Source organism: Zea mays, chromosome 1 (genome assembly GCF_902167145.1).
Source record: "Zea mays cultivar B73 chromosome 1, Zm-B73-REFERENCE-NAM-5.0, whole genome shotgun sequence".
In the NCBI taxonomy this organism is placed as follows: Eukaryota; Viridiplantae; Streptophyta; class Magnoliopsida; order Poales; family Poaceae; genus Zea; species Zea mays.
Window position 1 is genome coordinate 233,067,299 of NC_050096.1, and position 13,377 is coordinate 233,080,675.

The 13,377-nt window shown below is 40.0% G+C and overlaps 1 protein-coding gene across 1 annotated transcript; it reads right to left on the bottom strand.

The window, feature by feature from the left end:
- Positions 1 to 1,410: 1,410 nt before the first annotated feature.
- Positions 1,411 to 4,967, bottom strand: LOC103645340 (uncharacterized). Its single transcript, XM_020547248.1, has 11 exons — positions 4,785 to 4,967; positions 4,538 to 4,692; positions 4,238 to 4,450; positions 4,038 to 4,163; positions 3,814 to 3,947; positions 3,660 to 3,735; positions 2,865 to 3,280; positions 2,584 to 2,782; positions 2,059 to 2,315; positions 1,896 to 1,968; positions 1,411 to 1,803 (listed from the first exon to the last, which is right to left on the bottom strand). The coding sequence occupies exons 1-11, from the start codon at positions 4,945 to 4,947 to the stop codon at positions 1,681 to 1,683; spliced, it is 1,935 nt and encodes a 644-aa protein (XP_020402837.1). The 5' UTR covers positions 4,948 to 4,967; the 3' UTR covers positions 1,411 to 1,680.
- Between the last annotated feature and the right edge of the window lie 8,410 nt (positions 4,968 to 13,377).

Consider the following 13,377-nt stretch of genomic DNA (forward strand, 5'->3'; position numbering starts at 1 on the left):
AAGGGAGAGATGATGTGCCTGTTGTATAAAGAAGAAAACACAGATAAAGAAGAAAAATACAAACAAAGGTGTACCTGTATAAATAGTGGCAATAATGATTAATTTTTTCTAGCTTCACTAAACTTGAGTTAATGAAGCGCACATCGAGAAACTCACTAAATTAGTAAATCTGACTCTAGATCCACCATTTTGATGAATATGAATTTAAATCATTTGACTATTTTTTATAGAAAAAGTCTAAATTACTCCCGGACAATATTCATATTTTACCCATCCACTCCCTTGAGTAGGTTCATTTACCCCTTAACTTTTTTATTTCTTTATTTACAACTGAGTTTTTAGTTCACTTTTTTTTGTTATTATCTAATGATATAATTTAGTTTAGAAAATATATTATTATTTTTTTTATAATTATTTGTAGCGAATAAGATAGCACTCCCTCAGTGCCAAATTATAATTCGTTTGACTTTTTTGTCAAGTTTAACTGACTCGTCTTATTCATTTTTTTCAAAAAAAAAATCAAATCCATACTTAAACTATATTATATGCTAAACAATATCACAAAAAATTAACAATAATTATGTATTTTTTAAATAAGACGGTTCAGTCAAACTTGCGGTGAGAAAGTTGAACAGATTATAAATTAGAACAGAGAGAGTAACTTTTATAATATTAAACTTACAATAAAATAACGATAAAAAATATTTAACATATTTTTAACATAAGTTATGATGTTTTCAATCATCTCGAAAAACATGAACAAGAAATTCATCTTGTACATAAAGAAACAAAAATGTAAATCTTTATACTAGTCATTATTTTAAGTTCATATTTTTATATATATAGAAGTTGAATTTCAAGCTCATTTTTGAGGTGATCGAGATCTTCATAACTTATGTTAGAAAAATATATTAAATTTTTTCATCATTTTATATTTAGTTCTGTGGCATTAAAGTTAGTATCTAATCAAATCCCTAACCTATCAAAATAATTATAAAAATTATAAAAAAACCTTAATGTACTTTTAGCCTAAATTATTCTATTAACTAATAGCCAACCAAATTTGAACTAAAAACTTAGTTTGTAAAAAAATGAAAAAACAAATTATTAAAGAGTAAATTAGACCAACTCAAAGAAGTGGAGGGGTAAAATGAACTGAAAATATTTTAGTGAATTAAAACCATTTTTTCGAACAAGATATGGTGGAGTTATCCCAAACAGGAACTAAGGATGAGCCGGTCCAGCACCAGCAGCCATCATATTTCACTAGGTGGATGCCCGTGCGTTGCAACGGGAAGATAAAATATCACGATAACTCATGTACAAATGTGTTATAATATTATAGAAAAAGGTTACAAATGTGTTATAATGTTTAGGAAAGAAAACAAAGCCACAACCTGTGCATTCACTGGGACCTGAAAACATTAGGTGGACTAACCTCTCCACAGGACGAAAAGGCAATAGAGTTGCAATTACAAGCACACAAAAAAGTGGCCTGCACAAGAAAGTGTATATCATGGCGGATGTTCTTCGGACTTGGAAAATAATACACGAGAAAAAGAAGACATGGAAAATATGTAGTTCTACACGCCTATTGTTGATGCACCATCGGTATTGCACGAATCAACTTGTCTTACAATTTCTAATAATAGTCAAATATGTCAACAACCGTACATTAATCTAATCTTTTTTAGCGATACTGATAAGTCGTTGTTGTATGTTTGGAGGGATAGCATAGCGGCATGAATTCTCCTCGTAACTTAATAGATCAATTACAAAGTTCCTTCGAAGAATCTTTGTATCCTACACACAAAGACATAAGAGAACAAAACGTCAAATTTATATTATGTAACTGAAATGTATGTTTGAACATGAACCAAACATACTCCACTCACCCTATTAAATTCCATTCGTCTACCACTCCCCCACATGACCATAGCTTGTAGAACGAAGTAGCTTGTATTAACCCTACAGAATAATGTTTGGCCAACTATATTATATACAATGGTTATCATAGAAAAAATTTAAACTGTTGAGAACATGGTATTAAGAAAATACCCTTTTAAGTCCAATGGAAGACCAGATCGAATTGTATGTTCCCACTTAAAAATATCATCTGCCCATCCAGAACGTTTCTTATTGTAGGCAATCTTATATTTCTTGGAGGCCATGATAATTGCTTCTGCAAACCTCTTGTATGGCATGTGTTTACACCAATCTTCAGTGGGTGTAAAGTCTATAAAAGTTACGTGCTTTTTACCATGATCGATTATGAAAAGTGCGTAGCATTCGTTGAATTTCCATGGCATAAGAACCTACAAAATACCAGTCATTAGGATTGCAACGAAGTGCCTTTTATAAATACATTCGAAATGCTTACATATTTACAACCAGTGATATAATAGTTCAATGAAGGCCAACAATCGAGTGTTTTGGCTAACTCTTCTGCTGTAGGATCCTGATGGTACTTTGGAAGTTTACCAAAACCAACCATTCTCTAGATAAATATATATACATGTCCACATGAGGATTATATGTATAGATACAATATATTACTACATTATTGATTGGAAACAAACTTACCCAGAAGCGCATGTCCATATAATGTTTTTTATCCTTTATCATTTCATCTTTCGACATATGTGACTCTTTAATGGCCAACAATCGAACAGCCATGTCAAAACATTTTAGAGTCATATCTAGATTTACCCTTAATACGTTTTGCAGGTCTTTGACAGATATTTCTATCTTAAAAGGGTTGAAACTTCGCACCCATGTCATCCTGTAATGCAACATGACAAAAGTATATATCAAAACTTTACGTAGTTGGTACATATAAAATAGATAAAACAATGAGCACTTACTCTAATGTCGTATCATCTTGGATTGTCATAATGTAATCACATAGAACATCTATTAAATCGGCTTTGGTAACTGGCATGTCCTTTGTGGAAAGGCCACTCAGTAAAAACTCATTAGTGCACTCATCGGTCGGGATTTTTATAGGAGTTCTTTTATCCCAATCATGAACAAACCACCTTTCTAAGTCTGCTTGAGTGATGGGGCCAACATCATCTTCCATCAATACTTCGTTTTCTTCAGATACACAAAGTAGTTTCCTCTTCTTAGGATTTGTGGGACTATCTAATATCTGAACATCAGAGGAGCATCCAGCATCGACTTCTTTGTCATACTTGTATAACGGACACCCCTTTCTCTTGTTTATATCTGAAGATAGTAATATAGCAGCCAATTTTTTCCTAAAGTGTGACATGTCGTCCTGCAAATAAGAAACAATTTATTTAGCAATTATATGTATCAATTGGATTGACACAATAATAACAAAAGACAGCAAACAGATATTCATGTTATAGCCACATGTAATGTATTGTTAAAAAAGAGACCCATCAGAAAGTGCAAACTGCCAACAAGAAAATCTGTGCATGTGATAAATATGCAGATTGCAGTTATGTTCACAGTGTATGCAAAGCAAAACGACTAAACCAATCATAAAAAATCGCCTGTCGTACAACAAACAACAAAAGCGAGCACGACTTGGAACAGTAGGGATGCAAACAAGTCTGTAGCCTGAAAGAAAGCTCTACCACAATTCACGGCGTCCATGATGCACGTATAATGTCATAGTAGTAATAATATACCTGGGTAAAATTATCAGATAGTTCATCCCCTGTCCAGTATTCGATATAGTTTAGTAGAAAGAGGCCACACGAGGAGCTACATCAACCAGATGATAAAATATCAAGATTAACAGCAATGAATAGTAATAGCAACACATAAGAATATATGGTGTACCTATTTGTTTGCTTTGCATATTCCATTTCTATTTCTCTAAGTGGCCAAGAAGCAACTCGGAGGTCTGGCCACCTATGATCTTTTAACTCCTTACGCTGAGATACCATATCAATTTGTCTTTGGAGTCCTTTTATCTTTATTATTATTATATAAAAACATAGAATTAGAAGTTGAGATTTTAAGTTAATAAGGGATTCGTAATTGTTGAGTTTGTATATACTCACAGTGTCAATGAGGTCATTGCGACCGGATGATGTACCAAGTGAGTCGAGCACTTGTATCTCCATATTTCTTGCATTGATCACGGCAAGATACCAGTGCATTTCTCGGATATTTATTGGAATAAACACCTACAAGTCAATTATAAATATTGCATAATAATACATGTAAACACTAACCGTGAAGATTGCAATCTCGTATTTACCATGTCATGGTCTAGATAAAGTAAAACCCTTCTTTCAGCGCTAGATATTTGTGCCATGTCTTTACTTGGATATAACTCATCTGTTTTAGTTTCAACATCACCGTCTCGCTTTAGAAAGTTGAACTGAAAAGCATTTTCTATGTGTACACGACCTCCAGATCGGCATTTTAGATGCTCTTGAGCTTTTATTAAATTTATGTAACAGTCTATCACCTGCAATATGTAAGTTATGGTTTAAAATTCCAGGGTGAGTATCTTGGAAGTGTGATGCTCCTAGCTAGTTGAATTATCATGAATTACCTCATCACCTAGATATGCGTCCGGTTGAAATAGGCATTCCATCCACTTCCTTTCCACAAAAGCATCATCAATAAGCACGACTTCTACCCTTGGTTCACAAGGGATTTCTTTAATCCAATCGATGAGTGCAAGATCACCCTGCGTGCAAATATAATCTACAAACGAAACAGTCATGAGATCAAACATAAATCACTTGCAATAAAAACAATACAAATTGATCCATACGGTAGTATGGAAGTTATCATACCTTTCGGAACTATTGTAGTAGTCACCGATTTTTTTGGCTTGTTATGAGACAAGGACATTAGTAGAGATTCATCTATAGATAATGTATTATCTCTTTGGATGATTGTAAGTGCAACATTATCCTCTTTAGATTCCATCCACAGGAGACAAAAACCTATAATCATTGTTACTATGTATTATTTGATACACGATTCAAATGTTTCTACTATAACCAGCTAAACAATTTTACATGCATTAGTGATAACATAATAATGAAAAATTAATATTGCAAATAAAATGATATAAAATATGATGTTCTATATGGCAAGAGGGTACCAAAAAGGCCAAGTTTTATAGGACAACGATTAAACCTGCTACGTTGTAACCTTCTTGGGGAACGGTATATTAGATATCTTGAAAAGGAAAGGAGTTTGAAATGGAGAAGATTGTTTCTCCAGATTTCAAACAGAAGTCAAGAAAACAGTTTGGATTCAGATTGTGAGCAATTCAATTGGGATGACTTTGAAGTTCCAGAGATAAAGAGTGCACTTAATGAAGTCCTTGAATTAAATCAAACAGAAAAAATAGATCAGGCCAAGAGAATTGGGCCTGTGAATCAACAAAACATTAACAATGATAATGATGTCACAAAGGACACAATATGTTCACAGGAACTGCCAGTAAGTAATTTCTACATTTAACATCAACAGCCGATACACAGACATATATTTCTCAATAATGTTTTTTTCATTTTAGAATAATCAGGCTATACGAGGTGAAACCAAAACGAGTGCAGTTTCAGACAGCGGATTCTGTGATCCTGAAAAATCATGCAGACATTCAAATGCAGAAAGTGAAAACATGGAAGTTTTCTGCAAACCTCAAGAAAAAATCATTAAGGATCACCAAAATAAGATTATTGAAAGAGGCATATGGAAATCATTGGCTGTTGAGAAATCCTATAAGGGTTGAGGTTAAGACAGAGGCAAAGTCCACAAGCAAAGTTGCTGGACAACAAGAGCTTGGTCCATCCATAACACCATTAGGGCTTCGGTTGGAGGTTAAATCAATATACTTCTTGTTTTTATGATAACTGTGTTCTGATTTTTCTTGAATTCTAGCTGTTCCCTACAAAATCATAACCTTGTTTTGGTGCAGTATATGATATGTGAAGCACCAAAGAAGTCATCTCAGCTTGTTGATTTCCTTGTGCATAATAGTGGGAAGAAAATAATGGTGTAAATACATGATGACCTAAAATTTATGTTTGGCTACTTATTCTTAGTTCTATGTAGCATTGTGCTAACTTTTGAATCTTCCTATCATGATAAATTGCAGATATTTTGCAACATGTGCTTGTGTAGATTATTGGGATGTTGTTCTTCCACTAATTAACTCGCTTAAAGGTTCTCCAATAATTGCTTCCCATGGGAAGATGAAACAGGTTGGTAGAGCAAAGCACTTTTTTCACGCCACACGTGCTCTGCCTCGTCGTCGACGTCACCCTCCACGTGAGCTCGTGCGGCGTGCGCGGGGGGGGGGGGGGGGGGGGGTCTGCGAGCGCAATGTGCTCGAGCTATTGGCTGACAAGAGAAACCTGTCTTGTTCCGTGTAGGAGGACGACAGACGAGGTGTACACACAGGGTGTCGTTGCTGCCCGAGGACGAGGACGCGGAGAAGCGGGCGCAGGCGCGGGTCCGGGAGGACGCGGATCGCCGCGACGGCGAGGACGCCGCCGCCATGAGGCCGCTCACACGAACGCGCACATGTTCTGCAAGATGCTCACGACATCCGATACCAGCACACACATCTTTAGAAATATAGTGTTCACATACAGTGTTGGCCGAGTTCACAGACATTATACCAACAGAAATAAATTCACAGTCCAGCTACGGCGTAAGGACCTCCTTATAGACAATATTCTTTGTGTATGTTACGCCATTTATTGTTGACTTCTTTTCCACCCCCTTCTTCATTTTATCATCAGTGACTGGAATTACAAGTACCTTCACATTCAATCGAGTTGTGGCCCTTGAGAGAGCAACATATAGCTGGCCATGAGAGAACACTGGTTCGGGCAAGTACACAGCAACATTAGGAATCGTCTGTCCCTGAGACTTGTTAACAGTCATGGCGAAACTTAGTCTTACTGGAAACTGCTTCCTTTTAAAATGGAAAGGGAACATCTCGTCATCAGAAGGGCACAGGGGTATACGAGGCAAGAAAACCCGCATTCCAGCATGCTGACCAAGGACAATTTCAGCATCGATACTATTTTTTTGGAAACCACGTACACCAGCCGTGTACCGTTGCAAAGTCCGTTAGCAGGGTCTATATTCCTAAGTAACATGATTGGGCACCCAATTTTGAGCTTCAGAACGTGCGGGGGTAGTCCATTAGGACTCAGCGTGTTTAGGAATTCTGATGGATAATAGTTATTAGGATCGTCCATCGCGGTGTCAAAGCTATGGTACATCATCTGCTCCCGTTGGAAACGATCGATCATCCTCATATTTATCATATCCACCCAGTCGTTCCGAGTAGTCAATATTGCTCTTGAAGTGATGTAGCTTGTATTAGACATGTTTTCGTTTAGACTGGGGTAAATGTCATCTATCAATCTGTCAAGGTCGTGGTCATCACCGGTATATGGCACACATACCTCATCTGGAAGACGAACATCACCATCGTTGTTCACTTCCTCAGTTCCACCACCGACACGCAACAAATATTCTGCAAACCATGGGTCGCTCTTTGCTCTCATGTTGCGAACAAGCTTTAGGTGGCACATTGATTCCCATAGGTAAGAACTCCATAGAGAGGCAGCAACTATCTGAGCCCTTGACCCCTTACGTACAACAGGGAGTACTTGTCTGAAATCTCCCCCAAACACAATAGTCTTCCCACCAAAGGGCAGACCAGGGCGTCCCATGATATCACGCATGCTGTTGTCCAACGCTTCAATTGATTGTCTCTTAGCCATTGATGCCTCGTCCCAAATAATGAGCGACGCTTTCTGTAGCAACTTTGATGTCCCACTTTGTTTCGTGAAGGTACATATAGCACCATCATCAATAGTAAGTGGTATCTTGAAGTGTGAATGGGCAGTTCTCCCACCAGGCATTATGGAAGCCGCAACCCCAGATGTAGCTGTTGCAACTGCAATCTTGCCCTGACTACGTAGCACCGCAAGCAATGCCTTATACAGATAAGTCTTTCCAGTCCCACCAGGCCCATCCACAAAGAACATACCGCCATTACTGGTGTCAACAACAGATAAGATCTTTTCATAGGCAGACTTCTGCTCCTTGAAAGTCGCCTAGAGGGGGGGTGAATAGGGCGGAACTGAAATTTACAAATATAAACACAACTACAAGCCGGGGTTAGCGTTAGTAATAAGAAACGAGTTCGCAAGAGAGGGCGCAAAACAAATCCCAAGCGAATAAGCAAGTGAGACACGGAGATTTGTTTTACCGAGGTTCGGTTCTTGCAAACCTACTCCCCGTTGAGGAGGCCACAAAGGCCGGGTCTCTTTCAACCCTTCCCTCTCTCAAACGATCCACGGATCGAGTGAGCTTTCTCTTCTCAATCACTTGGAACACAAAGTTCCCACAAGGACCACCACAAGTTTGGTGTCTCTTGCCTCAATTACAAGTGAGCTTGATCGCAATGAAAGAATCAAGAAAGAAGAAAGCAATCCAAGTGCAAGAGCTCAAAAGAACACAAGCAAATCACTCTCTCTAGTCACTATGGCGTTGTGTGGAATTTGGAGAGGATTTGATCTCTTTGGTGTGTCTAGAATTAAATGCTAGAGCTCTTGTAGTAGTTGGGAAGTGGAAAACTTGGATACCATGAATGGTGGGATGGTTGGGGTATTTATAGCCCCAACCACCAAACTTGACCGTTGGCAGGGTTGTCTGTTCGATGGCGCACCGGACAGTCCGGTGCACACCGGACAGTCCGGTGCCCCCTGCCACGTCATCACTGCCGTTGGATTCTGACCGTTGGAGCTTCTGACATGAGGGCCCACCTGGGTGTCCGGTGCACACCGGATAGGTACTGTTTGCTGTCCGGTGTGCCAGTATGGGCACGCCTGCCATCTGCGCGCGCTGCGCGCGCATTTATTGCACCGCAGAGAGCCGTTGGCGCGGGGGTAGCCGTTGCTCCGGAGTCGCACCGGACAGTCCGGTGCACACCGGACAGTCCGGTGAATTATAGTGGACTAGCCGTTGGAGTTTCCCGAAGCTGGCGAGTTCCTGAGGCCGCTTCTCCATGGCGCACCGGACACTGTCCGGTGTACACCGGACAGTCCGGTGAATTATAGCGCGAGTGCCTCTGGAAATTCCCGAAGGTGGCGAGTTTGAGTCTGAGTTCCCCTGGTGCACCGGACATGTCCGGTGACACACCGGACAGTCCGGTGCGCCAGACCAGGGGTGCCTTCGGTTGCCCCTTTGCTCCTTTGTTGAATCCAAAACTTGGTCTTTTTATTGGCTGAGTGTGAACCTTTTTACACCTGTATAATCTATACACTTGGGCAAACTAGTTAGTCCAATTATTTGTGTTGGTCAATTCAACCACCAAAATTAATTAGGGACTAGGTGTAAGCCTAATTCCCTTTCAATCTCCCCCTTTTTGGTGATTGATGCCAACACAAACCAAAGCAAATATAGAAGTGCATAATTGAACTAGTTTGCATAATGTAAGTGTAAAGGTTGCTTGCAATTGATCCAATATAAATACTTACAAGATATGCATGGATTGTTTCTTTCTTATATAACATTTTGGACCACGTTTGCACCACATGTTTTGTTTTTGCAAACTCTTTTGTAAATCTTTTTCAAGGTTCTTTTTGCAACTGGTCAAAGGTAAATGAATAGGATTTGCAAAGCATTTTCGAGATTTGAAATTTTCTCCCCCTGTTTCAAATGCTTTTCCTTTGACTTAACAAAACTCCCCCTAAAGGAGATCCACCTCTTAGTGTTCAAGAGGGTTTTGATATATCATTTTTGAAATACTATTTTCTCCTCCTTTTGAACACAATAGGATATCAATTGATAAATACTCTTGGAAAGCACTATATTTTTGAAATTGGTGGTGGTGCGGTCCTTTTGCTTTGGGCTCTTACTTTCTCCCCCTTTGGCATTAATCGCCAAAAACGGAATCATTAGAGCCCATCGAAGTACTATCTTCCCCTTTGGTCATAAGTAAATGAGTTTAGATTATACCAAAGACGAAGTCCGGTCCTTTTGCTTTGGGCTTTTACTCTCTCCCCCAAAGACAAGGTCCTTTTCTTGGAGCGATGGCGAAGGATGAGTTACGGAGTGGAAGCCTTTGTCTTCGCCGAAGACTCCAATTCCCTTTCAATATATCTATGACTTGGTGTGAAATGGACTTGAAAAACACATTAGTCATAGCATATGAAAGACATATGATCAAAGGTATATAAATGAGCTACGTGTGCAATCTAGCAAAAGAAATTGCGCGAATCAAGAATATTGAGCTCATGCCTAAGTTTGGTAAAAGTTTGTTCATCAAGAGGCTTGGTAAAGATATCGGCTAATTGATCTTTAGTGTTAATATAAGAAATCTCGATATCTCCCTTTTGTTGGTGATCCCTAAGAAAATGATACCGAATGGCTATGTGCTTAGTGCGGCTATGCTCGACGGGATTGTCGGCCATTTTGATTGCACTCTCATTATCACATAGCAAAGGGACTTTGGTTAATTTGTAACCATAGTCCCGCAGGGTTTGCCTCATCCAAAGCAATTGCGCGCAACAATGACCTGCGGCAATGTACTCGGCTTCGGCGGTGGAAAGAGCGACCGAATTTTGCTTCTTTGAAGCCCAAGACACCAAGGATCTTCCCAAGAACTGGCAAGTCCCCGATGTGCTCTTCCTATTAATCTTACACCCTGCCCAATCAGCATCCGAATAACCAATTAAATCAAAAGTGGATCCCCGAGGGTACCAAAGGCCAAACTTAGGTGTATAAGCCAAATATCTCAAGATTCGTTTTACGGCCGTAAGGTGTGATTCCTTAGGGTCGGATTGGAATCTTGCACACATGCAAACGGAAAGCATAATGTCCGGTCGAGATGCACATAAATAAAGCAATGAACCAATCATCGACCGGTATACCTTTTGATCCACGGACTTACCTCCCGTGTCGAGGTCGAGATGCCCATTGGTTCCCATGGGTGTCTTGATGGGCTTGGCATCCTTCATCCCAAACTTGTTTAGAATGTCTTGAGTGTACTTCGTTTGGCTGATGAAGGTGCCCTCTTGGAGTTGCTTTACTTGGAATCCTAAGAAATACTTCAACTCCCCCATCATAGACATCTCGAATTTCTGTGTCATGATCCTACTAAATTCCTCACAAGTAGATTCGTTAGTAGACCCAAATATGATATCATCAACATAAATTTGGCATACAAACAAATCATTGTCAAGAGTTTTAGTGAAGAGTGTAGGATCGGCCTTGCCAACTTTGAAGCCATTAGCGATAAGGAAATCTCTAAGGCATTCATACCATGCTCTTGGGGCTTGCTTGAGCCCATAAAGCGCCTTAGAGAGCTTATAGACATGGTTAGGATACTCACTGTCTTCAAAGCCGGGAGGTTGCTCAACATAGACCTCTTCCTTGATTGGTCCGTTGAGGAAGGCACTTTTCACGTCCATTTGATAAAGCTTAAAGCCATGGTAAGTAGCATAGGCCAATAATATGCGAATTGATTCAAGCCTAGCTACGGGTGCATAGGTTTCACCGAAATCCAAACCTTCGACTTGGGAGTATCCCTTGGCCACAAGTCGTGCTTTGTTCCTTGTCACCACACCATGCTCATCTTGCTTGTTGCGGAAAACCCATTTGGTTCCTACAACATTTTGGTTAGGACGTGGAACCAAATGCCATACCTCATTTCTAGTGAAGTTGTTGAGCTCCTCTTGCATCGCCACCACCCAATCCGAATCTTGGAGAGCTTCCTCTACCCTGTGTGGCTCAATAGAGGAAACAAAAGAGTAATGTTCACAAAAATGAGCAACCCGAGATCTAGTAGTTACCCCCTTATGAATGTCGCCGAGGATGGTGTCGACGGGGTGATCTCGTTGGATTGCTTGGTGGACTCTTGGGTGTGGCGGCCTTGGTTCTTCCTCATCCTCCTTTTCTTGATTATTTGCATCTCCCCCTTGATCATTGCCATCATCTTGAGGTGGCTCATCTTCTTGATTTTGCCTTACATCAACTTGAGTCTCATCCTCATTTTGAGTTGGTGGAGATGCTTGCGTGGTGGAGGATGGTTGATCTTGTGCACTTGGAGGCTCTTCGGATTTCTTAGGACACACATCCCCAATGGACATGTTCCTTAGTGCTATGCATGGAGCCTGTTCATCACCTATCTCATCAAGATCAACTTGCTCTACTTGAGAGCCGTTAGTTTCATCAAACACAACGTCACATGAGACTTCAACTAGTCCAGTGGACTTGTTAAAGACCCTATATGCCCTTGTGTTTGAGTCATAACCAAGTAAAAAGCCTTCTACAGTCTTAGGAGCAAATTTAGATTTTCTACCTCTTTTAACAAGAATAAAGCATTTGCTACCAAAGACTCTAAAATATGAAATGTTGGGCTTTTTACCGGTTAGGAGTTCATATGATGTCTTCTTGAGGATTCGGTGTAGATACAACCGGTTGATGGCGTAGCAAGCGGTGTTGACTGCCTCCGCCCAAAACCGATCCGAAGTCTTGTATTCATCAAGCATGGTTCTAGCCATATCCAATAGAGTTCGATTCTTCCTCTCCACTACACCATTTTGTTGTGGCGTGTAGGGAGAAGAGAACTCATGCTTGATGCCCTCCTCCTCAAGAAAGCCTTCGATTTGAGAGTTCTTGAACTCCGTCCCGTTGTCGCTTCTTATTTTCTTGATCCTTAAGCCGAACTCATTTTGAGCCCGTCTCAAGAATCCCTTTAAGGTTTCTTGGGTTTGAGATTTTTCCTGTAAAAAGAACACCCAAGTGAAGCGAGAATAATCATCCACTATTACAAGACAATACTTACTCCCGCCGATGCTTATGTAAGCAATCGGGCCGAATAAATCCATGTGGAGTAGCTCAAGCGGCCTGTCGGTCGTCATGATGTTCTTGTGTGGATGATGAGTACCAACTTGCTTCCCTGCTTGGCATGCGCTACAAATCCTGTCTTTCTCAAAATGAACATTTGTTAATCCTAAAATGTGCTCTCCCTTTAGAAGCTTATGAAGATTCTTCATCCCAACATGGGCTAGTCGGCGGTGCCAGAGCCAACCCATGTTAGTCTTAGCAATCAAGCAAGTGTCGAGTTCAGCTCTATCAAAATCCACCAAGTATAGCTGACCCTCTAACACTCCCTTGAATGCTATTGAATCATCACTTCTTCTAAAGACAGTAACACCTACATCAGTAAATAGACAGTTGTAGCCCATTTGGCATAATTGAGATACGGAAAGCAAATTGTAATCTAAAGAATCAACAAGAAAAACATTGGAAATGGAATGGTCAGGTGAAATAGCAATTTTACCCAAACCTTTGACCAAACCTTGATTTCCATCCCCGAATGTAATCGCTCTTTGGGGATCTTGG

Bases quoted from the DNA above. Each gene is read 5' to 3' on its own strand.
- LOC103645340 (XM_020547248.1), bottom strand. From the start codon at position 4,947: ATGATTATAGGTTTTTGTCTCCTGTGGATGGAATCTAAAGAGGATAAT. The intron at 2,783-2,864 runs GTAAGTGCTCAT...GTTGCATTACAG, and splicing joins CAAGATGATACGACATTAGA to GATGACATGGGTGCGAAGTT. The intron at 2,316-2,583 runs GTAAGTTTGTTT...GGTATTTTGTAG, and splicing joins ATATGGACATGCGCTTCTGG to GTTCTTATGCCATGGAAATT.